The sequence below is a fragment of the Onychostruthus taczanowskii genome, unplaced genomic scaffold, assembly GCF_017590055.1.
Source record: "Onychostruthus taczanowskii isolate IOZ18803 unplaced genomic scaffold, ASM1759005v1 scaffold63, whole genome shotgun sequence".
NCBI lineage: Eukaryota > Metazoa > Chordata > Aves > Passeriformes > Passeridae > Onychostruthus > Onychostruthus taczanowskii.
In genome coordinates this window covers 1,572,438-1,598,775 of record NW_024504012.1, presented here as the reverse complement: position 1 = coordinate 1,598,775, position 26,338 = coordinate 1,572,438, and the positions used below count along the sequence as shown (strand labels likewise).

The 26,338-nt window shown below is 38.7% G+C and overlaps 1 protein-coding gene across 8 annotated transcripts in view; it reads right to left on the bottom strand.

Annotated features, from left to right (window-relative positions):
* The window catches only part of RALGPS2 (Ral GEF with PH domain and SH3 binding motif 2), a 112,241-nt gene that overhangs the window by 61,690 nt on the left and 24,213 nt on the right, over positions 1-26,338 (bottom strand). For all 8 annotated transcript variants that reach the window (XR_005953810.1, XR_005953812.1, XR_005953811.1 and 5 more), the window contains exons 3-7: positions 24,677-24,784; positions 15,623-15,673; positions 9,535-9,618; positions 3,686-3,775; positions 432-524 (exon numbers count right to left, since the gene is read on the bottom strand). Coding sequence is in view for 5 of the 8 variants with exons in the window: in XM_041420025.1 (XP_041275959.1) it covers positions 432-524; positions 3,686-3,775; positions 9,535-9,618; positions 15,623-15,673; positions 24,677-24,784 (426 nt within the window). In the remaining 3 variants the exon portion in view is untranslated. The remainder of the gene's footprint in view (positions 1-431; positions 525-3,685; positions 3,776-9,534; positions 9,619-15,622; positions 15,674-24,676; positions 24,785-26,338) is intronic.

Here is a 26,338-nt window from a genome sequence, read left to right as displayed (position 1 = left end):
TCAGTCAGAGAAACAACAAATCTCTTTATGGAAACTGAATCAAGAGTTTCTGAACATCTGCTCTCCATAGCAAAAAAAAAAAAAGAATTCCAACAGTACAAACCCCTAAATGATTAAAGTATGACCCACTTTGGCATTCAGAATTTTCCAGCAACTAAATACAAAGTAGCTTCTGGCCAAATGAGAAGCCTCTGCATTCAGCAGAATCTGCAGGGAACTATTTTTCAGAGGAAAATATTTCTACAGCAGAACGGAAAAAAATTTAAGAGGAAACCATAGAATTCAGAGGAACTAGAAACATTATGTACACAGCAGAACAAAGTTAAAGCTCTCTGCAGTAACTGCTGCATCCTTGAAAACAAGCTTCAGGGTGTTTTATTTTTCTGAGAACAAGTGAAGCCCATTCCCCCGTCCTGCTGCTCCTCACTTACCGCCCACGTCTTGGTCAGCCTGAAGATGGGAGCACTCTGGAGGCCTGACACCACTGCCATGAGGGCATGGAGGTTGTTCAGCTCATACAGCTTCTGAGGACAAAAAAAGAGAAAAAAAGTCAACAATATACAACATTCCAAGGGCTGTCAATAGCGAACACAGAATAAGTAACAATATAAAGATGGAGAAATCTTGCAAGGTCTAAAATTAAGTGTTACAGTGAACTGCTGTGCACACAGACCACTTTTATGGCACCTCCTAATTTTTCATTACTGCATCTCTATGGTTTTGGATTAGACTAACTAGCTGTTTCATAGCCCATAGAGAGCCCTTAAAAATATCTATACAGACACACATCTTGGGGAATATATTAGAAGTGCCAGAAATTTTCTGACATTCAAACCCAACAAATTCCTTTCATAGCATTCAGTAGTATTTTAAAACAACACACCAGAAAGGACAACCCAGTGGTGAATGATGTAATCATGTCAGTACCTAAAGTTTATGCAACAACTACATCAACAAGGCTACATCAAAGCACCCAAAAAATATCTTAGCAGGATGAAATCAAGAAGGTAAATTTCAAAAGCCACATCCCTGGAGTACTCCTCTCACTGAAAGACCATTTCTGGGGTATGACAACTAACTAGTTAAAAGCAACAACCCAATCAAAACTGAACAGCAAAAACATTAGGGTAAAGTAATTCCCTTAAAGACTCCATAAAAAACATTGTGTTTAAGTGCATTTTCTCACACATTTGGAATTTCTCTCCCTTTTCTTTTTCCTTTCCCTCTGTCTCCAAAACTATCCACTGCCTTGGCCAAGTAACTACTGGTGCTACTGTCATGAAAGCTTAAAAACAGTCTGGAGGAAAATGTTCTTTCTGAAGCTCTTCTGCAACATCAACTGTTCTGACAGCTGTGAGCTCTCAGAGATCCAAACTACACTCATTTTTGGTGCAGTGCACCCAAACTGAGGTCCCTAACAGAGAAACTTTGGTAAGGAGAAATGATACTCAATCACAGTATTGCAAATCTTGTTTAATCCATTTGGAATATTCAACAATGTAGGTTAGGATTCCAGCAAGAAAAAATAAGGAACCATTCCTATTAAAAAAATGGTGGAAATCCTTTTTCCTACTTGAAACTCAGCTTACTTCTTGCTTAGGAAGCCTTTCATGAGGCAAAAGGACAAAAAAACTAGACCAATGGAATACTGACTAAATGCTGATCATCAAAGCACAGCCTCTTTTTGGAAGGGTGAAAGCCAAAACCTAAGGATGGTTTTCTGGCTAACAGTTTTGGAACAGGGCAAATACTCTCTCTTCACTTAACACAGTGCCAGGAAAGTTACAACCTTTTATGGAACAAAGTCCTCACAAGTATTAGTCAGAAATGCCACTTTTAATGGCACCCCAGTGGCATTTCCACTCTGGGTGCTCAGACTCCCGTGATTCCAAGCATGTCCTGCTGGCAGTGGAAGTTGGCCCACACCTTGTGATGAAATGCTTCCCTCACCTCATCCTCTTTTGGGAGGATTCTTCAGTAACCAGTGTAAAGGGTAGTCAGCATTTTGGGGGGCAAGGTGGAAGGGGCTGGATGTTTGTTATACACCACAGTCCTGTTATCCTTCCAAGCAGTTCTGCTGAAGTTTGTCCCACCACTTACACAAGAACCCTTTTTCCCCCCACACACATCCCAACCAAGGTAATAAAGTTCACTGTCCCAAAGGACAGTGGAGCTGATCAGAAATGAAAAGAAGGGCTTTCCCAGCTGCTGCCAGCAGTGGAACAGGAGTCATCACCAACCAGGACAATCTGGGAACTTCAGGGGAGCTGTTAGGTCTCATTACCTCATGCATTAAGCAGGGTAGGTGAGACACCACTTAAGCTATACAATAGGCTGCCAGCACAAGGAATGCACTGTGGAGTGGATTTACAGCTTCTCTAAAGAAGAGGTAATTAGTGTGACCCCTGGCAAAAAGCTGTTTTGATAATAGCTCTGGATATCAGAAACTCCTTCCAACAGCCCCCACTGCAGTAACTTCATGTCAGCAGCCATACATAAGCAAAGCCAAGGTAACAAACACAGAAATAAATGAACTGATATAAAAGCACCCCATACAGGGCTGCTTGCTTTTTGTAACTGTGATTTTTACAGCTGACAGGTAAGCTAAACTCAATTATCTGATTGTTAGAGCACATAACTGTCGCCAAGCCAGCAGCATTCCAGCAGCATTCCAGCAGCCACTGCAGCCTGCAGTGCACTGCTGAGGTCAGGCATGCTCAGGGTGCTGTGCCCAAAGCTACAACACCCAGCACTGGCCAGTCCCATCCCAGAATGAACCAGACTGAGCCCACCTGGATTCCCACATCTGTTCTGCACTGTGGCCACACAGAGCTGAACCTCCCCCTCCTATGGATCATGAAGCCAGTTTTCTTATGTTTGTATTTCAAAGAAAAACACAAGGATTGGCTTTTAAAAATACATGAGATGAAGATACACTAACTCAGCAGATATCAAAGGATGTCTAAAAGAGATCATTAACACTTTATGACCACAGCATGATTACTGAGCAAAGCCTGTGGAATCCTACTAAATTAGCTCTTGCTTTGCCCGAAGTTGAGAGTCACATCCCACAGGAGTAAAATATTGCTTCATTAAAAAGGACTTGTCAAGACAGGGAATGCACTTGAATACAAAATGAATTATTAAGAAATATTTTACATCTTTTTGCGCAGGTAACTCAGAGTGGTCACAGCAGTCAGCTATAGTAAAAGGCAGACATCATCTGACAGCATAAACTTGAAAAACATCCCCTTTTTCTCACTAATGTGAAGAAGCTTCACTCTGTTTGAAGGGCTGTATGTCACTCCAGATTTGCTGACCCTTTTCTTGTGAATGTCAGTCCAAAAGGCATTAGGAAAGACTGAGAGCTCCAAATTGTCTTCTGAATCGCAGTCTATTTTTCAAACCACATTTTTAAAGTTGATATTGTTTGAGTAGAGATAAAAGATCCTTTCCTTCCAATGGTAAAAGCAAACAAACCATTTCCCTTCTGACTACAGCTGCTTAAACTGACTGTACACTTTGTGATAGAAGCCAAACAGTTACAGATGTCAACAGAAACAACCACAGGTAAGTCAGGTGTCAGACAGGTATTTCCCCCTGTGTATTTCTGAACTGACCAAACTGGGTATAAAACCTTTGATCATGGTGAATCCCACACTCCCTTCACAATACAAACTCTTACCTTTGCAGTTTTGATGTAGTGGCTCAAAACCTCAGCTCGTATTTTTAAAGTCTGTGCATGCAGAATCTCTCTAACAACCCAGAAGCTTACCTAAAATGTAGGGAAGAAAACCTTTTAAAAATACAAAGTTTCAACACTATACTTTTAAAAGTTTTATTTATTTTTATGGAAGTATGATCTATGGAAACAGACTTGAGTTCAGGGTAAGCTTGAGAGTGAGATCACACACAAAGCCAATGGCAAAACACTCAAACTTCGAACAGTGCTCTCCCAGGAAAATAAAATCATGAAGAAATTTTATGAAAAGCCTAGAAAATGAAGGAATATAAACACTAACATTGACTCATATCCATTGGTTTGCTTTCCCACAACATCAAAACTGCATTACTCAACTCTTACATGAATTGAGCAGCTTCAACTACAGCTCACTGACATTTCCAACAGCTTGAAAAACAATTAACCCTCATCAAAATTAGAATGTAAGGTATGAAGCTATGCCATAACCTAGTTTCTAGTTTATATTCTTATTTCTGGCTATGCCAATTACCTGCTGATGTACAGACCAGTATCATACTCTTAGCTAAGCTCTCTAGGACTGACTTCACTGCTGTGGAAGATCCCTGCTAAATTCAGTATAAAGAATGGTTGCTGCATGTCATACTCACGTGAATGTCTCACAAAAGCTGTACTCTAAAAGGGTTTGCTATTATGTCTAAACTCCACTGTTTTCTCTGCTCCCTCCCACCCTCTGCCCTCACAAAGAATGATAAAAATTAAACACTTTCATAACTGTAATAAAGCAGTAGTAAAGAATTAGCAAAGAGCAACAAATGCTGCAGCTTTTATTAATGTATTTGCTATGAGTTGGGAAAAAAAAAATTATCATCAAAATACCCCATGACTGGTACGTACAAAACTACCAAAAACAGTGCATGAAGAAATTTACTGTAAGTTTACTCTTATACATGGAAAGCTTTCAACATGTCATGTTGCTTTGTTTTTTAACTGATGCTAAACTATTTATTGTAAACTAACATTGAGTATGTATTCAGGTTCCTGGCCAAAATCCCTATTAGAAAAATGAAATATCCTGTTCCACTTTGTTCAGTACAATAGCTCCTAACAGAGAAGTGCACAGGAAGATCCATACCTCCAAAATGATTACATTTGCAGTGAAGCTACAGGGATCTAATGAAAACTGGGATATTAAATCACAACAGCTCTTTGGAGAAATGGAAGAATGACAAGAAAACCCACAAAAAATCCCCACAAACATCTTGCATAAGAATCACTTTCCTTTGGTCTGTTTGTCTAAGATTGTATTAGCCAGGAAAGAATTAACCATACAGCTCAGGTTTCTATTTCCTTTCATTTTTCTTCATTTTCTTTCCTATTTTTCTTTTTTGCAAAGCAAAATATCTGTTCACAAACAAAAAGTGGTTCCAACTGATTAAAAAAAATCTCAATATGCTGCCATGCTCAAAAATAGCAAAGTTTTGAAACCACTGCTTAAAATTAAAAAGAGAAAATACAGAAAATAGTCTCATTTTTGATGGTACATCATCAAATTTTAGTAATATGAAAATCATAGTGACAGTATCTGTATTTAAATGACAGAGATTGCCATTCCCTTTTTTTAGTTAGAGAATAATTTTCCTTTTAAGGACAGGGCTCCAAGTGCTGAGACAATCTCAGGAGTAGTGAGAGTAAAAAAGAATTGAAACTCTTGCACCTTCTTCATTGTTAAGAAAACAAAAATATGTGGATTGTTGCCAGGTCTTCTTCAGTATTTTCTTTAATTAAATATTCTGAATGTGTCCTTTCTGAGTCCTGCCAGGAGCAGGGATTTGCACTCAGTGATTCTTATGGGCCCCTTCCAACCTGAGATATTCTATGACTCTATCAAATACAGAAGTACTGAATACATAAAATATTTGGCAGTACTTCAAAATTTTGTCATAAAAAGCTTGACCTCAGTTTGGTGCTCTACTGTAGTTACACAGCTTGAGAAAAAGAACTTTCTTCCCCTGACTGATCAATGAGTTTTTAAGGAGATCCTTTCTTAGTGAAGATCAAAGGAATTTAAATTTTTAAACACAGATTTCTGTATCATAAAGAATCACATAAGGACAACACACACAGCACTACACCTCAAGATCCCAAATCTCTAAGTTCGGAGAGTGCTGATGTGACAGAAGAATGCCTGTGATGGGCCAGACTGTGACACACTTGCTCAGAACACAGAGCATTTTCATCAGGACAAAAATCCCCGATTTCCTCTGTCTGTCCCGACTTCTGTGGAAGTTCCCTGGCATCACAGAGACACACTCTTGTTTGCCCTAGGAAGCCTGGTCTCTGTTCCAGTCTCAGCCAGACCTCAGCTCAATATTTCCAAGTTCTTGCAGGAAAAGAACAAAACCCAAACAAACCAGAACAAATTTCCTTCGAAGCTCAGAGCCCTCCAGTCCCTCCAGTGACAGAGCAGGCAGGAGATACAGAACCAAACACACTTAATCACCTCCACTTCAACCACTTCCAGTCCCCTCTGATGTGTTTTTACTGACATAAACACTGGGTTTTGGCTGGTCATGTCTATTAACTGGTATCTTTAGACAGCACCATAACCGAATGTATTGTACATATTGAAAAAGCAGTAATTTAAATAAATATTTTTGTTTCATTCTTTACATAAATAACACATATTTGTTCCATATAGTCCTCTCTTGCTGCATTTAAATGTTATTATACCAACATCAATCAGCAACATGACTGCCAGCCTTTGGTACCAGTTCAAGGCAGCATTTAAAGCCTGACATATAATTGCATATTTACATTCTTCCTTATTAAGGTAAACTGAGAAGAACAGGCTTAACTTTGAACATATCTGTTCTTGAATCACATCTTAAGATTTTTTATTATCCCATGCTTACCCTATCTGAAATACCAATTCTGTTATACTGGTGCTTTTAAGTTCATAGTCATTGCTTCCAAAACTATCTTTGCTTTCTGTGCTAATCAAGAAATAGGAAAATTCAAGAATATTCCTTCAATAGTTTCTGGCTTTTCCTTTCAGGTATCATCCATGCATACTAACCACCCCACTCCTTAATTTCCATTAATCCCAGTTAAATCCACTGCAATTCAGCAACACTACAATATTCAAGAAAAAGTTCTTCATACAATGTTTGCATTTGGGTTAAAAAAGGATGCAAAAAAACCTATAAACACAGTCAGTAAAACATAAAATTTTCCTTTGGCAAGTGCAATCTCTTCCTTTAAAACTATTCCAATGTACTGAATCTAGCTGACAAGTTTCTCTAATATTTTAAGCTTTCTGGCAGCACAGTTCCACTCCTATTTAAATAAAAACCTCAAGAAAGAGGTTTTCAGTTGAGGGACTCTGATAATCAAAAGACCGATCGTGACCTTTACACTTTACCTTCAAAAAACTGTTTATTTGAAACATGACAAACGTTTATTTCAAAAGGTAAGACAATGATCTAGTAAGTGAACTTGGCGATTGTGCAGTCTGAGAGGTTTACCAGTAAGTCTACAACTCACTTTCAGAAGAAAGATGAAAAATGAGAGATCAGAGTTAATTAAAAAAAAAGGCTTCTTCCCTCCTCACTAAATATAAATTAATGCAAACATAGCACATTAAGTCACATTTAAAAAAAAAAATTATATCAGATATGTAGATCTATGTGGGGGTACCACTCAACAATGAATTCCCCAAGGTCAGGAGAGTCCTGGCATGGAAGGATTCCACCGATTTCTGTTGCCTGAACTCAATCTGTTTTCACAGGCACATCCAATTATCCCATAACTAATGCTGGAATTGCCTGACTTCATCCTCAGTGGAATGTAATCAACGGCACAGAATCATTACTGCCTCCAAAATGCTACCTGCATATCACTTTGCTGTGAAGCAGCTGTTAGCAATTTCATATTCTCTTTATTTAAGAAGTGAGAGCTGTTCACGGTTTTCCTTTGGCAAGCTGGGGGCAAAAAGGGAAGAGACAGATGCATAATGCTTTATTCAACCCCAGTGAAATTTCAAAGGTTAACAAAATTTTGCTGACATGTATTCCTGCCTGACAAGGCCACAAGTCCCTGTGACTTTCCTGATTGTTTATTTTAGGACTAAGCATTAGAACACCCCAGGTAAGTGGAGCAGAAACAATATTTGTCCTTTCCCCTCTCTACTCCTGTACTGAGGGCTTCCTTGATGCCAGAACAGAGGCTGATATAAACTTTGTGGAATTCCTTATTCCCATGATAGGGTTTCCCCTCTTTCTTTCTGGCTATGAGCATATTTTACCAATTCTTTAGTATGTCTGAAGCTGACTTCAGGCAGTTCCTGTAGTTCTTCAGCAGAGCACATAACAACAACTGAGAAGTGGAGTTCTTGATGAGTTACACTGCCTCACATGGTTTTTACCACAAAAACATTTCACAATATTCAGCAAAACTAAACATTTCTTTGAAGAGTCAGCTTCCATGAAAAAGCAAGGCAGCAAATGTTGGAATCAGTGAGATTACTGTCAAAATCATGAATGTTTTATAGCAGCCTATACGTTCTAACAGGAGCAACTTCAAAAGCTAGATCACAAAAATTTCAACTAAATGCAGAACAGCAACAACAAAACAAAACAGCAAAAAACAATAACAACAACAAAATACCCATCAAAACAAACAAACAAACCCCAATCAAAAAACAAACCAAAACAAACAAACAACCCACAAAAAAATTCCCAAATTCTTGACCAAACCCCCCCCGGATCTCAATGATGGCACAGTCACAGAAAGTTTGCAGTGTAACATTTTCTCTTCAGTCCACTGCAGAATCAGGCAAGTGTCCAAAACCCAAAGCCAGACAAGCATTTCACTCAGTAGGTTAAGAAATAGTCTAAGTGTTGTCAGTGAAAAATAATAGGATTTTATCATATCCTCAGTGAGAGCAGTCATGAAAAATGAGAAAGTACACAGGAACTGATAAGAAAAAAACCCTAAGAAATTTAGAGGTTTGGTCTGAGTTTCAGATGATTAACAAAGATCTCTGTAAGTCTGAGACTGGGCACAGAGGTTAATTCTGCAAGACAGCTTCTAAGTTTGAGACATTATTAAACATTTACAGGATGAGAGTAACAGAATTACTTTATCTGAAAGAGAAAATATGGCATTACTTAAAAAGAGCATCACAGTTTTGAGACATGACTGGATAACTCCACAGCTGGACTCCTCCAGCTTTAATTGTGAAGAAAGGGAGAATTCTGTTCTTCTTTTAAGAGTTGATTTTATACAGAGAAATTGTTGAGTAAAAAAACCATAAATCTCAAATATACTACCTAAAAATTATGTGAAATAGAGAGTTAAAGAACAAGTTTTTTAGAGAAAAATTGTTGGAATTTTTAAAAGTTTCCCTAGAATCACCCTAAAAAGGTACCTATGCTAACAAGAGGCTTCTATTTCTAGGGACAAAAATATCTATGTGAAGCATAAGACACTCAACTAACACAGAAGGAAATTATATCTAATTACTAGTCCAGAAATCCTGTATGGCAAGCCTTTAACCTGTAATTATGATTCTGTCTTGATATAAAAGACAGCCAGCAGTTCTGCAGAAAATGTGTACTTTTCATCAATTGCTGCTATTTAAAACAGAATATTTCTTCAACACTGGTTTGGTCTTTCTGCATATCCTACAGATAAAGTATTTGCTAAAAGGAGTTCCTTAAGTTGTCAAGTAATCAGCTGTGATCCAAAATAAAAGTGATGTGCCAGAACACTTAATCCCACAGACTTTCTAAAATGTGTACGTGTAATAATGCTGGAAAAAAATAACTCACATGATTGAATCTTCTGGTGAAAGCAACAGCATTGGGTGCAGAACTGTATTTCTCTTTTTTATTCCAGCCACAGCTTGCCAGCTCCTGGGAGAACAAGGATGAAAATTCACTTCTTTAATTTAGTGCATAACACATGTTCAGAGCCAAAGGCATATAGAACACAAATCTTGTAAGTTTTAAAATAACAGAGCAACATCACATTGAAGTAACAGAGTTACACTTGTTCTGATTCTGGCTGAAAATTGAGATTCCACAAATGTAATTTCTGAATTGTGCTGAGTTACTGATTATTACAATTAATCTTTTGCTGAATTAGAGCTTTTCTTATTTTGTTACCACAGAAGATCCTGCTTCAAACATGAATCTGAGCTAGAGAGCCAAATGTCCTTTTGTTTTTAATCACTTACTGAAGCTATTTAAAGAGATGATACACCTAGTTAACTCAATCTAAGACATGTTTTTAACTTGGCACGTTGCATTAAAGAAATATCAAAAAAGTGTCACCATTTGCAGTAACAACAAAAGAAAAACTATTTTCAGTTTTCCCTTCCAAAGGAGCCTATTTTAGGAAACTGCATCATCTTGTTATTTACTATCACTTAATTTCAACAATGAAGTTTTCATTAAAATCATAAATAACTAAATGTACCAAAATGAGCTCTTCCATTTGTATAGAACAGCACATGAATAGATGCAAAGACAGCATTCAGCACACAACCTGTTCCACAGTAGTGTCAAGAAAAATAATCAAAATAGACACAGCTTAATTATTCAAGTGGCATAATAGCAAATTACAGCCCTTCCTTTTTACTTATTCATGTCTTCCTTCCAGATCATCCACTCTGAAGTGCTCTCAGTTTTATTACCATGCTGAAAACTCTTCACTGAAGCCACATTCACACTACACATCCAACTACCACATAACTTAGATAAGATGACTCAACATGTAACCAATAATTGTGCCATTTAAGACATAATTTAAAAGAATTTGGTATCTGGATAGTCTCAGTTCTAATTTTTTTACTTTTTAAAATCAGAAACTTCTTAGGATCTTTCCAACCAATGTCCCAAAACTACTAAAGAATCTCATGCCAGGTAAGAGGGACCCTGAATTCTTCCACTTGAAGTTTGTGTGCTGGTATTTGTTAGAGAAGACCCAGAGATTCTTGGTCAGGCACTGGAAAGAATGCAGAATTTCTGGCTTTGTATTTAGGGCTATTCCTTCAAATTTCACTAGAAAGTTGTATCACCTAAATCTACCCTGGAAAATCTGGCATGCTCAACACAGGAAAGCACGTGCCCCTGTCCTTACACCTCCACTTCAATGAGTATCCATGAGACAACCACACAGCCCTGAATTACTCCTGTTCCAGAGGAGAGCAGGCTACTGGAGAAGGGAGCCATTCAAGAGACTCTTGATTAAATTCTCTATCCCTCAGCATCTCTACTTTCCACTGGAATCACAGCTCTGCACTTGGAGGGACACCAGGGAATTCATTCACTGGCATCTGATAACCCTTCCTTAGCAGTGGGAAACAGTTATCACCTCAGGTTCAGGGAAAATATGGGAATTTCTTAAAAATTCAGGCCATGTCCCTCAATTGCAGTTCTTGTCACAGACTGAAAAACCCATAATGATTCTAGACAGAAGCTTCCCATTGCCCTGGCCCTGCACATCTAAGGGCCCACAGGGTACAGACATCAGTGGCAACTGCAAAACAAAAGGTTCTGCTCCTGCCTGGGAAGACACACATCCAAAGCTTTTTCCAGAGGTGTAGAGGCACACAGGCATTCAGGACCTGTGCCATCAGTTCGGATTCTTCAACAGCCTAGGGTGGCATCCACACCACTGTTCAGGGACAGACACAGGAGAGGCAGAGCTTTGAGAGTTCCAAAAGCATTTCCCCCTCCCTTCAGGAAATGTAGGAAACACTTCCTCATCACACTTTCAAGACCCCTCTCCCTTGGGCAGCCAACTTTCTTTTCTCTCATCTTCAAACTAAAAGAAGAGTGGTTTCCCTTTGCCTGTCAGGTCTCCCAGGTGACCTTTCTGCCTCAGGGGACCCCTGCTCAGAACCCTCCTGCCCCTTGCCAGAACTTGTCTGTGTCCACTCTCTGCCTTTGGCACTGCCCCAAGATGCCACCAGCAGAAGAGCAGCCACCAAGGTGTTTGCCCTCCCTGGATTTGGCCTGGAGTGGTGCCATACAGTCCCAACAAGGACACATCTGACTGCACTCATGATGGCAATAAAACACTCACACACCACACTGGAACTGAGAAACCACTCTTATCCTTCTATAAAAATACTCACTTCTCTGCTAAATAGGCTGTGCTGTCTATTTCTTACTCTATTTCTTGATCTTCCTCTAGGATTCTACTTTTTCCACCAGAAGTTTCAAACCTGAAGTATTCCCCAGGATTATTTCCTTACTCTGCCCGTCAGCTCAGGAACAGGAGCTACATCACTACAACCACCAATTTCTTACTTAAGGTGGTACATTTAAACTGATCTGAACAACTGAAAGACATAGGATCAAGAATACAAAAACTGAACTTTCTCTGTAACTCATTCTGGTTTTGAATACATAGCATTTTATTTTCCTTAACAAAATACTGTGGGAACATTTAAATTATAACCTGTACTACACCGCAAAGAACAAAATCATGTTTCTCACAGAAACCTTTATTTAGGTCAAAGGGAAAGTTTCAAAAAGAGGAGAGAAGAAGCAGGGATTAATAGTGGAAGCCTTCTACCACTTCAGAGTAAGCAGAGATTAATACTACTCAGTAAGTGATTTTTTTTTTTTTTCACTGCATAGTCTGGTGAAGCAGAGGGGACGAAGAGGTTAAAGACAATAACCCAGTAGAGATTTTCAATATGAACACATGGGCAAATAATTTTGGATGATGTACTAAAACATGTAAAGCAAGTGATCATATTTTCCAAAAAAAGCAAGCTGATGTGTTCTGCAAGGGGTCATGTGGCTGCTATTTAATGTTAACACAACTACCAGCAGCACAGCCAAGCAAGTCTAAAACTCCCTTCTTTTACAGTAAAGCAGAGCTTTGCAGTCACTGCTCTCTAGAAAGCCACAACCACTACAAGAGAGAGAGAACAAAAACCAACATACCACTTGCAATTCCCAGGGAAGAGAAGGAAATCTTATGACTGACTGGGGGAACTCTGTAATTTTTTTTCCTCCTAAAAATTAAAATGCAAATTGGCTGCTTTCATACAGACAGATGTTTATGTCAGAGAAGTGTGTTCTTTATAATCTTTATTTTTTATACTGCAGCCCACTAACTATTAATTTACAAACAATCAGGAATTCCTTCTCCTTTCTCAGAAGTAACTTGCAGGTGTTTTTAATGAAGAAGGAAGGTGTTTTCCAGAATCCAGGAGTGACACAGCCTGCATTCAGCTCAGGCAGAGGATTGTGTCACTAAAGAGTATCTAACCATGGTAATGGTTCAAGTCCCTGCTTCTGGCTCATCTCAAATGTAAAGGGATCCACCACTTCACTTAATCCCAGATTCTGTAGGCAACATTAAACTTCCAGTCTGTTTTTTCATTTCAAGCATGAAATGGTGAGTTGTAGTGGGCAACATGCAGGAACCTGAGCACACGTGTGAAACTGCAATATTGCTAAGAAATTTGAATATACACAGAAATAATTATATTTACTTGCTACAGATAGAGGCAAAAGACTGCTAAAATATGTAAGTGTGCTGTGAGCATGCTCACTGATTTTGATGTTAAAAGAAAAACTACTACATATTGGTTTGGAAAGTGGTTTTTTTTTTTTTTTTTTTTTTTTTTTGTTAAGATAATCAAGATGAAATTCTGGTATTACTTTCTATTTTAAAAAAGCCACCTGTAATAATTTAATAAATACTTTTACACAATGAGGAAGGTGCAACACAATTTTAAAGACACTAAAAGAATATGGCTCATACAGCCTAAAAATGAAAATTCATCTCCAGCAATTAAAAGAATTAAGCATCTCTGAGTACATCAATCAGAAACCTTATTTGAGAAAATAAATGAACACACATTTAAGGCTAAAAAATTTCATTCAGATACCATTCTGCAGTTTGGGAAGGAAAAGGGCGATTCACAACCCATGTAACAAAGATTTGCTGGTGAATTTCAAATTGCAATAAACACCCTGTTTTTAAATCATGGCACACTGGGGAAAAACATTGCTCATCATCTCCCACCATACACACAGATGAGAGCTGTGAAATTCAGTATCAATACTTAGAATGAAAAACCCCAATTCTATCAATGCCTTTCAGTCACCCATTGAAGACTCAGTTTAGGAACCCTTTTATACAGGTGAAATCAGCTCAATAGTGTTTTGTTTTCTAATTACAAACTCCACAATACTTGAGTGTACATGCCAAGGGATGGATAAAGATTTACAAGTTGAATCCAGACATGGCTATGGCTCAGGCTGGTAGAAGCTTGGTGGAAGCTCAGAAATCTACACCACTTCATTAACCTGCTGTCAAGATGCCTTGAGGTAAATTAAGCCTTCCATGTCTGATATTCCCTTCTGCAATCCAAGAGAAAAGCATTTTAATTGGGCTTAGCCTTTTCTGATGTGAGAGCTGATGTTTACAGCCCTTTTCCTCAGGGGATGAACACAGTTTAGATACACATGAGCCACCAGTCTGTGAGTACAGTGCAGGAGCACTGATGCACAGGTAACACCTGCACACTGCCAGAGCCTTCAGCTCTTTGTGTGCAAACACTCCAAAGAGACAAACAGCCACCCTTCCTCATGGGTATTTCCCAGTGAAGGCATCACACCAATTTTTCTTATTGATTTGTTCTTATTCTTATGCAGATTTCTTATAAATAATTACTTTGCAGGTATATCTGCCTACACTCGTATTTTTTCCGAATAGCCTTGGAGTGCCTTTAACTGGCAGAATATGTTTATCCTGATCTTCCAGTAGGATCGCTCTTTTTTTAAAGCTCCTCTCCAAAGCTTTAAAGCATTTTGCCCTTTTATCTCTTTTAAATGTTTTCCTCATATGCATGTCTGTGTACTACTTCTGCTAATGTTAAGTACTGCTGTGATGTAGGTTCAAAACAGATCAAATGGAAAACTCTCTGAAGGATTAAATCAACAAAAAACTCCAAAAACCCAAACCAACAAACTAAGAAATGAACCAAAAATCACACACAGATCCACAAGTGCTGGGAAATACCTGGCTGAAATACTATGAAGCTGAATCATGACACCTTCAAGTACAGATCAAACAGCAGCCTTAAAAAAATTCCCAGGTAACACAAATGATGAAATCAATAATCACAGCCAAGGGATTGAGCTGGTTTCTGCACTTGAAGCACAATATTCTTCAGCAGTCACAAGAGTGACGTAACAAACCTGCTGCCAGTGAAATAGTTTATGATGGACTGAAGTGACTGATGACCTGAGAAAGACTTTCACAGTACTGATAAAATGCACAATAAACTGAAAAATAAACCCTCAAAGTGCATGACAATGCCCACAGGAAAATGCTGATGATACAGAAATGAGGAGAAACAAATTCATCATTTATTATAGTCACTGTGAAGATGCTGAAATGAGCTCAAGTCAGCTAAAATCTGAAAGGAATATGGCATTACATAAAAACAAATGAGAGAACACAAATCATCAAAGTATTATCCCAACAGATCACACACATCTTGAATGCCACTACAACCATTTTCATTTTGCCAAAGGAGAAGTGAAGCAGTTATAGAAACATGGGACAGGATGAAGTATTAAAACACGTATCAGTAGCTCAAACCTAAAACATTATGATCAGAATTACCAAATCAGGATGTTTGTCATTCAGAAACACTAAATCCCACATGCTTCATCTCTAGCACAAGCTGAATTAAATACCAATATCAGTCCCTGAACAGGCTTTTAGCTCCAGATATTTTTCTGTTTAAAAACCATCTGCTTCAGAAATGTATGGATTGGGAAAAAAATTAAGATTTATAGACGTACTTGGAAATTCCAGAATTTATACTCTGGCATCACTTTTCTTATTTAAACTGAAAAACAAAGCTAATGAAATACTTACCTCTGGCTGAATTGCTTTAAATACAGGCACATCCATTAGTGTTATTTGACCCTGCAATAAAAATTTCAAAAAAACAGAAGTTAAGATCAAAATTAACCCTAATCCTTGCATTCCAATCTTGCATTGCAACCCTAACCTTAACCCTTGCATTCCATTTAGGTGCTGTGCTGCTTAAGAACTGCATTTGTTCCGTTTCCTTTTCTTATTTGGCTTTCATTTAATACCTAATTTCAGAGGTTTCAACATCTACCACAGGGTCATCCTGCAGAACCGAAGAAAAACGCACTCCCAGCTTTACATGCACAAATAATAAACAAATTATGAGAAATTATTCTCAGGAGCATAGTCCTGCAGTTACACAGGCAAGTAAGAGCTTGAACTCAGAAACACAATAGAAGAGCCTCCCCCAAAAGACAAGGAACTGACTGCAGTTGCTCAAGGGTAGCTTCTCTCCAAACTCTGAATGTTAGTCCAGCTACACAATTCTACTGAAACATCCCTACAGCTTTTCAATCAATACTTGAACAATATTGGAGTAACAAAGCAAAGCAATTGTTCAGTTGCTCAGCAACAGTTAAAATTCAACACAGTCATCTCTTTTCCAGCAAGGCAGAGTCAATAAGTGCATTTTCATTCTGGGATGCCTGCTTAGCTTTGAAAAGAATAAAGTCAAAGACCAGGTTTTGCATTTTGAAATATATTCACAGAACCTTATTTTATATTTATTAACCCTGCACATTTTAGGATTGCTGACAGCCTATACATCTAGGAAAAAAAACCCATTTCTTTCAAAGGCAGCCCAGAAAGACCAGTGCCATCCGAGTTAGGTATCACAAATTTTCTTTTAATAATGAACCCAGGGACCTTGTTCTGTTCCTTCAGCTGTCAGCTGCATGGCTTTATTCCCATTTCCTTGAAAACAGCAGTGCCCCATATATACACTCCAAGGTACACACTGACAGCTTTGTGACTTTCACAACTTGCATGGATGCCACCGTGGATGGTGGCTCAGCTCCTCAGAGAAAGCCAACCTTGCAGGAGAATTTTAACTGGGATGCTCTAGGAGAAAGTCAGCAACTACAGAGATGTACCTGCTCTAATGAGGCAAGATGTGTTTTGCAAGGACAACCCAATCTATATGTGGTAACACATCTTCACCTCTAAACACATTTTTAGATAGGAATTCTGACAATCAGTGATAAACATAAAAAATTGATAAATATAATTTGTCTGTAACCAACACCCTGACACAATCATCTGGTATTGTGCAGTACAACACCACAGAAATAACAAGCCCTTTACATGTTCCACTTTCACACGCTCTCTGTCCTGGTCTCTGCTCTGTTGGCTGCTCTTTCCCCCAGACACCCCTTGTGGGGCTGCAATGTGGATGTGCTGGAGAGCAGGAAGCCTGCAGGGGCATCTGGACAGGTGGGATCGATGGCCAGTGGCATGAGGGTCAACAAGGGCTGGGTCCTGCCCTTGGATCACAACAACCCCAGGCACAGCTCAGCCTGCGAGGAGAGTGGCAGGAAAGTGAGGAACCCAGGCCTGGAAGAGCAGCCACTGAACTCCATCTCCAGCCTCCCATCTGAGTACTTAAGTTTATCAAGCTTCCTCAGAAACGCGTTGTTTTTGGTGAATACGTGGCTCAGTGGGTGCATCATTATGCTTCTCAGTAAAGCAAATTAACAGCAAAATTGGTTGGGTTTGGGAAGATGAAATGAAAAGAATGGGCAGTTCAATAAAATTCAAACAGAAGGCACATTAAAAGATCCTTACAGAAGACTCGGGCATTTCAATAGTTATTAACATTCCACAGCAAATTCTCTTCACTAAAACAAGATTGTAATAACAGCAAAATAAAAAAAAAAAGCCAGGAAACTGATTATTTGTTCACACTGAAGAGAGAAGACTTAAAGATAAATGTGGTCTCTGCTCTGTTGGCTGCTCTTTCCCCCAGACACCCCTTGTGGGGCTGCAATGTGGATGTGCTGGAGAGCAGGAAGCCTGCAGGGGCATCTGGACAGGTGGGATCGATGGCCAGTGGCATGAGGGTCAACAAGGGCTGGGTCCTGCCCTTGGATCACAACAACCCCAGGCACAGCTCAGCCTGCGAGGAGAGTGGCTGGAAAGTGAGGAACCCAGGCCTGGAAGAGCAGCCACTGAACTCCATCTCCAGCCTCCCATCTGAGTACTTAAGTTTATCAAGCTTCCTCAGAAACGCGTTGTTTTTGGTGAATACGTGGCTCAGTGGGTGCATCATTATGCTTCTCAGTAAAGCAAATTAACAGTAAAATTGGTTGGGTTTGGGAAGATGAAATGAAAAGAATGGGCAGTTCAATAAAATTCAAACAGAAGGCACGTTAAAAGATCCTTACAGAAGACTCGGGCATTTCAACAGTTATTAACATTCCACAGCAAATTCTCTTCACTAAAACAAGATTGTAATAACAGCAAAAAAAAAAAAAAAGCCAGGAAACTGATTATTTGTTCACACTGAAGAGAGAAGACTTAAAGATAAATGTTGTCTTTCTTGCTAGCCCTCCAGAATCCATCCCCTTCATCAGCCTGAACTGCCTTAGCTAAATTTGACTTGCTTCACTAGTGACTCCTAAACAAGTTACTACTTTAAGACAAGATCAACACAAAATACTTATGAAATAAAAAGTAGTATTAGAACTTCACACCCAAATTCATATATCAAAATTTTAAACAGGGATATTTAAAAGGACATTTTAACACCGAAAACACACACAAGTGTCAGGGTTCAGGATTAGTGGTCATTATTAAATATATCTGAAATTGCTATTAAGTACATTATAACATTTTTTAAAGTCTGACAATTAAAAAAAACCTCTGGAACTTTTAACAGAGAAACCTCTTTCTTTTAGTACCATGCTGATACTAGGCTGATAGGTTTTTTTCCTTGCTTGGTTGACACATCTTTGCTTTTATTAAAACCTTAAGTAACACTGTATCACAGAAGCACTAGATCAAGAAACATCCCTCACTGCAGTTCCTTCCTTAGGGAGCTTGAAATTTCCATTACAAGTTCCCAGGGCTTAGTAAATTGCTCATAATTCAAATGAACCAAGCCACTGAGAGCTGAATATCTAAGCTGATTGCTAAAAAGCCATTTGAATTTGTAGATATGACAGAAACTCAAATTAGAATCTAAAACTAAATTTAACAAAACAGATTTTTTGAAACATTAACTTGCTCGTATTTATGAGTCTAATGACTGAATTTTTATTCTTTTAAAATGTGCTCACTCACTGCTAAGTAAGTAAATAAAGCAGACTGAAAGGCTGGCAGTCTAATTAATAGCACTTGAAATGACAAAGCTTCAAAAATAATTTGAGATTTATGTTATGTGCCATTGCTCAACTCTAACAGCAACAAAAAACTTCTGCCTTGACCATCTCAAGGGGAACCTGAACCCCAATAAACAAAGCCCCTACTTTGGTTTCTGAGAGACAGAGATACAATGCACTAACTTTTCTCACTCCAGCTCCTTAACCCAGCCAATACAAATTCTTGGAGAGCTTCCCTCTCCCAAATGTGGTTTAATGCTTTAATATTCAAACCAAAAATTATAAGTGTGCAAATCAACTTGTTACATGAAGCACGCCAACCATAACTTTTCTGGTTTTGGAGCTGCCAGCTGCACAGACTTTAAAAAAATAAAAATAATTACATGTACAATACAAAATTATGAACTTGTCCTTACTTATCATTTAAATAAGCATTCTGATTATGTAGAGATAGGGAAACTTGGTATTTTCTCTCTTTCCAGAAGTGCTATCTCTACCAAGTTCATTTACATAATAAAGCATTTCATCATTGCACAGGGTGAGCTGAATGGAGGTTCTGTTTCTGTTTGCCCTAGATCCTAGATAACAGTTCTAGAATACGAGTGGAAAAGGTATGTTTTTAATAGATCACATTTATATTTCCCAATTCTCAACCATTTGAAGAGCTGTACAAGGCAAAACCATCTTTTAAAAGCGGTGCATGATAATTTTCCAATTAACACAGTGAAATGGCTGCTGGAAGACACTTCCCCAGCCCTTCACAGCCACGGGAGTTTTGCATGTATAGAAAAGACCTTGCCTGGGGAGTCTCCAACAGCAAAGTGTAAAAATATTTTAGCTCTCATGGGTGTTGAGAAGTTGGACTTGTTAACAATTAAGTACTTCAAAACCCTAAAATTATTACCACACAGCTTCATATAAAGAGGTTTTACCCCTCTCTCGGGGAGGTCTGCCGGGTCAGAAATGTTATATTCAAACAACTCAGAACTACATTTCTGTGTGCTGCTTCTTTGAGGAATATGAAGAAGCTTAATGAAATGAAATTCAAAAATATTTCCTGATTTTTTCTCTTTTCTATGAGGACACACGGATTACCCTCTTTTCACAAAAACTTATAACTTAAGAACTTCTAGTTCCAGTTAAGACCACTGCATTAAGCTCCTCTCCACATTTCTGTATCAAAGTTCTCATTGGACCTGGGCTATATTCCCACTTTTTTAGTCCTTCTCAAGCATGAACTCTTTCTATCAGGCCACTTGCTGTATGTACTACAAGTTTTCCTGCCATGTACCTACCCTAAGGACAGGGCACTTCCCCCACTGCTCCCTCCCAGACAGAAAACCCTCAGTCTAAAAAGAAATTCAGTTTCTGTTTGGAATTTAAAAAGTCCAATGTATGCATTCTGGTCATTGAAGAACACTGCCATCACCTGATTTTCCTTGAAGCCATGTTGGTTGAAGCAGCACTTCATAAATTGTTCCTTAATCTGAATTTCTAGAAGGAATTATATTTAAGCCTTCCAACTTGGCTTAGTGTTGTCTCTCTAGGCTGCCAGGATATTTTCCTCACTGAAAAAATAGCTAAGCCTCTGTTAAGCACAGCATCAGTAGGAGAATAATTCTGCTGTCCAGAATGAACACCAGGGGATTCCAGTTCCTGTGTTGAAGCTCTACTTTTTTCTCACAAAGTCCACTCCAAAACTTTTATCATCAATAGTTCCTCCACACGCTGTAATTAAGTTGCTTCTTCTTGCTCTCACTGGGAACATATTTACTCTAATATTCTTCTGCAAAGTAAAGCTAACAGGATGTAGATAATCTGATATTTCACGGTCATAAGAACTCCTCATTGTTTCATTGAAACCATTTTAAAATAAACTCTATTTGCACATTGTTTCCAAAATAAGCAGTATTTTCTTCCAACAAGATTTGACAAAACTTCACAAGAATTAAAAAGAAAGAAATACACATACATTTTAGCCTGAACTTATACTCCACAGCACTTCCAGGGACTAGGGCAAAGAATAAAGAATCCTTCTTAGATAACTAGGTGGGAAAAAAAAAGCAATGGATTTATACAGCTGCGCTTCCCTTAATTCTACCTCAAATATTTACACCACCGTGGCTAAGTCAAAGTATAAAATGGAAAAGTGAGTCAAAAAGTAATAAACAGTCTAATAATTAAACAGTAGCTGTCTAAGGAATAAGAATTTACTGTAAAGCAAAAAATAAATATTTCCTCAACCTGAGGTTGGCCAGCACCTTAATTTGGAGCTCATGTCCCCAAGTATTCTCCTTCTTTCCTTCAGCCTCACCAGCCTCCCCATTCCACTGCCACTGCACCACTAACAGATCCGTCCCCCACAAATTGTGCCCTGTGTGCTCAAAACCACACTTCTCCCTGGGATGAAAATGGGGAGCATTCACTGCGACCACGCCGAGCCTGGACACACCACGGCCCCCCCAGCAGGGCCAGACACCACGGGGCAAGCCTGGCACCAGCCTGGCTGTGGCTTCCAGCCCAGGAATAAAGAACTGAGCAGTGACCAGCCTAAAAGCAGGTCTTTAAATCAGAGATGGTCTCCTTCCTAGTTGTATCTACAAAGCTGGCCATTGAATCCTTAAATATGTCCTACTTCATGCTCATTGAATGGGATTCTTCTTCCCCAAAATCTATGCAACACTCAGGTATTTAATACATCCCCTGGAAGCTTTCTGTAAGCTGCAAGGTGATAAAGCAAACTATAAATTTGCAACAGCAGCAGCAGGACCTGAACATCTCACCCGTTTCTGTAACTCAGCCCTTTCTAAAGCAGCTTTCAACCTTGGGAAGGATTAAAACCACCCAGCTGCTAACAAGGTTATAACTGACTCTTACACCTCTATTACAACAAGAATTTCCATTACTGTTCCAACTGGCCCCCTTGAAGGGCTGGAAGACTTGCTTACGAGACAAAGGACCATTACACAAAACAGCACTCCTCCTGTGTACTCAGGACAGTGTTAGATGACTGCCAAAGGGGAGAATATGGAAATAAAATCACCAAAAATATCTGCTCTCAGGTTTCTCTTTGGCTTGGTAGCAGCTTCTTGAAAATACAGGATTATAAGCAATACCTTTTGTTGTCCAACTGGTCTCTTACCCACTAAACGACTAAACAGAGAGAGTTTTGAAATGATAATGATGTCTTTGAGACAGTGGGAACTGAAAATACATCTGTGTCTCTCACTGGTACTGAAATCACCAGCATGGATCTTATTTCCAGTGCATCTCAAACTTAATTTTCTTTCAGATTTTTGTTCTTCTTCCTCCAGCATAATTGTACTTCTCCCATCTGTGCACACAGACCTGTTCTGATCAAACAGATCACACAAGGTACAGGATGGGACCTCATAATATCTGTGTTGACTTGGTCAGTGAACTCTCACCTTTACCTCTGTTCAGGAACTCTTTTCCATTGGAGCCAAGGCTTCCTAACCATTATTTAGACAGCTGCCTAACTACTTCTTGTGGATCAACTTACTATTATTGCTGTTTTACTGGCTTTTTCAGGTTATCTTTCCTCTCAATCAATAAGCTACTTAGGTAGCCCACAAATTATTTCATCAGTTTACCAATTCAAAATAAATGACATTATTTTAAACAGTATTCATTCAGCTGTCACAGAGACATGTCTGCAGCCTGCACTGCATCCATTTTATAAGAGCTATCACTAAATGAGAAACTTTCTCATACTTTGAAAAAGCAGCTGGCAGCATATCCATGTCCAACCCAAGAGGTAATACCCATCACCAGGAAACCTCACACACTTTTACATCCTCAAGAGCTGGCCCTACTGTATCAGTCTGGCCTTCACATCCACACTGAAACCCAGATGAAGATTTTACACCTCTCTGTTATAGGAGGATTAAACCCAGGAAGAATAAGGAAGTGGCCAAGAAAATAAAAACAAGGGTCAAAGGTACTTTTCCTCCAGGGTACCTAAGTTCTTGGCAAATTTAATTATTTCTACAATCTTCAGCAAGAATGATCAGAAAAAGACAGTATTCAAAGCAAAAAGGTGCTACTGGAAAAGCAGATATGTGTGCCTGGGGAAACAAGCATTAACAAAGAGGTGCAGCTGTGTAAAGAAACATTGAAAAAGAAATTAAATCAATTATTTCCTTGCCAAAGGATTGAATACTGATGATTTTGTTCAATTGTTCAGAATTCTACATGTTTCATATAGATTTACAGTAAATAAAACCTGGTATGAAGAACAAGATACTTTAAAAGGAAAAAGGTTAAAAGCAAAAATGTTTCTTTTGAAGGACCAAGAAAACAGCAAAATTATACTTAGTAATAGAAACCAAAAATATAGGCACAGCTTCATAACTGTAATGTGAAATGCTTAATTAAAAGATTCCTGTTGGTGAGTAGAACTCTACCCACTCTGAGGCATAACATGAAAACAGGAAAAACACTGGATTTGAATACAGATTTTTTTCTAACCAAGATTTCTTAAGTGGGTAACAGTAGAACACACAGAGTCAAAGGTTGCTGCATTTGAGAGAAGAAGGATTAGATGGTGGAGCAAAAGAATTATGAAATGTGATTCTATGACAAGGCACCTCTGTATATTCTGCTGTCCAAGGCAGTGACAGCAGCTCCACAGACTGACTGATGTATTCTGCTGCCCAACAGCATCTACCACTGGTAAATAGTAGAGCCATTCAACAAACTCATTCTGGCCTGAATGCATAATTCCACTGGAATTCATGTCCCTAGCCCCAGATTCTCTAAGTACTTAGATTTACTTTATGTACAGGAATCATAAGATGAAACTGGAAGCATAGCCAGCCCCAAAAAATATCTTCCCATGGAAAGTAGGTGATGCATTGCCCAGCTGTTCCTGACAACAGTGCAAGGAAGAGGCCCAAACCACATGACTTAAGCCTCAGTCAGGAATAAATCCCATAATTAATTATGATCCTTAGCCAAGAAGAATTTAATGTGTAAGTACCACTTCATAATCCAGCTGCTTTAAATTTTCAGAGTTCTCATTAAAATCAATCGTGCCATTAATAATTAACTGAAATAGTTATTAACAATTATAAACCAGAACAAACTAAATGGGAATATTTTGTGACATGTATTACTCCATATCAATAATCTCCCCAGGACAACTCCTCATGAATCTCATCACTTGAATTGGAAATACATTAAGAGCTTAGCAATCTTTCTAGCAACATATTTGAATCACTTAGAGGGACCATCTGTTGTCCTCACCTCTACAGGGAGTAAAAACAAAACAAAACAATCAACTAATGTTTTGGTTAAACATCTCATTATTCTGTGCAGCCAAAAGAAGAAACCTAGAAAAGATTCCTAGAGCAAGAATTAGCAGAGTTAAGAATTAAAATAGCTCCAGGAAAAAAAACCAAGTACAGATCAAGTATAGCCTTGCAATTAAATATGCATGTCAGAATTAAGCTGCATTACATAAATGAAGAATCTTTGGTCTATGCTACATATAAGAGTATGAAAAATACCTGGACAGCAGAACCCAAAAAGATCACTTAATTTCAATTCAAATTTCAAACAGAATAGAGACAATGAAGAACTAAAGAACAGGATCTGTTTTTAAAATCCATGGATGACAGATATTAGGCAAAAGAAGTGCAGAAATAGAGAAGCAGAGGAAAAGCTGCAAAGGAGAGTCACACACAAAGTAATTGGGATTCCTGGACTTGCTTACCGCATATTCCTCTGGTGTGACCTTTAGAACATCAAATACCACTGCATCAAAGCTCTTCTTCAGTTCAGCTGAACCCTTGTCACTCAAGGACTCGGAGCTGCTACTCTTCTGCAGAAACAAAAAAACACTGAGGATGTTTTGGACCTGTCCTCTTCTTTTTGTCTTCTCTTTTTTACACTCTCAAAAGCAAAATTTCTGTCCAAACATCATTGTTCACACAATTTTTCTATTGGGTAAATTCAGTCACAGAACAGACTTTTTCCTGATGTGGACTGCAAGAAATCAGACCTTCAAAGTAATATCTGGATTTCTATGGATTGCCTTCTAGCTGAAGGAGGGCAGGATTAGATTAGATATTAGGAAGAAGTTCTTTGCTGTGAGGGTGGGGAGGCCCTGGCACAGGGTGCCCAGAGAAGCTGTGGCTGCCCCTGGATCCCTGGAAGTGTTCATGGCCTGGCTGGATGGGGCTCTGAGCAACCTGGGATAGTGGAAGGTGTCCCTGCCCATGGCAGGGGGTGGCACTGCATGGGCTTTATCATCCCTTCCAATGACCCATAATTCCATGATTTCAAAGGAATGCTTCAAAACACAACAGTTATATTTCAATGCATAATTAAATTTTATTGATAGGAAAGGTAATAACAGCAACTATATCAACAAAAGCAATACAGTCACACTGAATTTCAAATGGAAGAAAGGTAAGGAAAAAGACAGGGTCTGCCCCAAGGGAATAGTTATCACTTCTCTTCCTCTTTCTCTTAAAAACATGGAAGCTTACAAAAATGACACTGAGCTGCATGTGTTCCTGCTGACAACATTTAGCAGAAGGAATTTCAGTGTTGTTTTTAAATTACAGTAATTCACATTTGCAAAAAGTAACAGATCCTAGGATATCATTCTATGAACATTTACCTACAAAATAAAGATTTTGCTTCCCTGCAAAATATAAATGTGGCTCAAAAAATAAACACTTCATATTGGCTTCGTATGTTTCATATACAATTTTCACATTAAAGCAACACATCTGTGTAATGAGAATCATTTCCTCTAGCACAGAGATGCAGACCTACATTCTATTTATTCACTCCTGAAGCTGTGTCAGGGGAAGTTTGGCTTGGGTGTTAAGAAAAGGTTCTTCCCCAGAGGGTGCTGGGCACTGCCCAGGCTCCCCAGGGAATGGGCACAGCCCCAAGGCTGCCAGAGCTCCAGGAGGGTTTGGACACTTCTCCAGGGATGCACAGGGTGGGATTGTTGGGGTGGCTAACACAATCAAGGCCCTTTCTGACAGTCTGTGCCACTTTGCTGCTAATGCTGCAAGCTTTCAAGACTGTGGACATGGGTCCTTGAGAATTCAGCCAGTTGAAATAAACTCATGTCCATTTTCAAGCACTTTTGTTATAAGGACACATTATGAAGAAAAAGCTTATTTAATAATTATGTCCACTTTTAATTAGATTCTGACATTACAATCTCTCTGAAAAATCTGCCTTTGAAAACGCCACCAAAAATTTGATACCAGACATGCATTTTCAGTAACTAGTATGCTTATAGAAACATTTCAGTTATGAGTCCTCTTTCCTACTTCTTAGTCAAGCTAGAAAAAAAATATCACTTGCTTAAAGTAAATTAATGTAATTTTGCCAAAATATATTTTGCTCAATT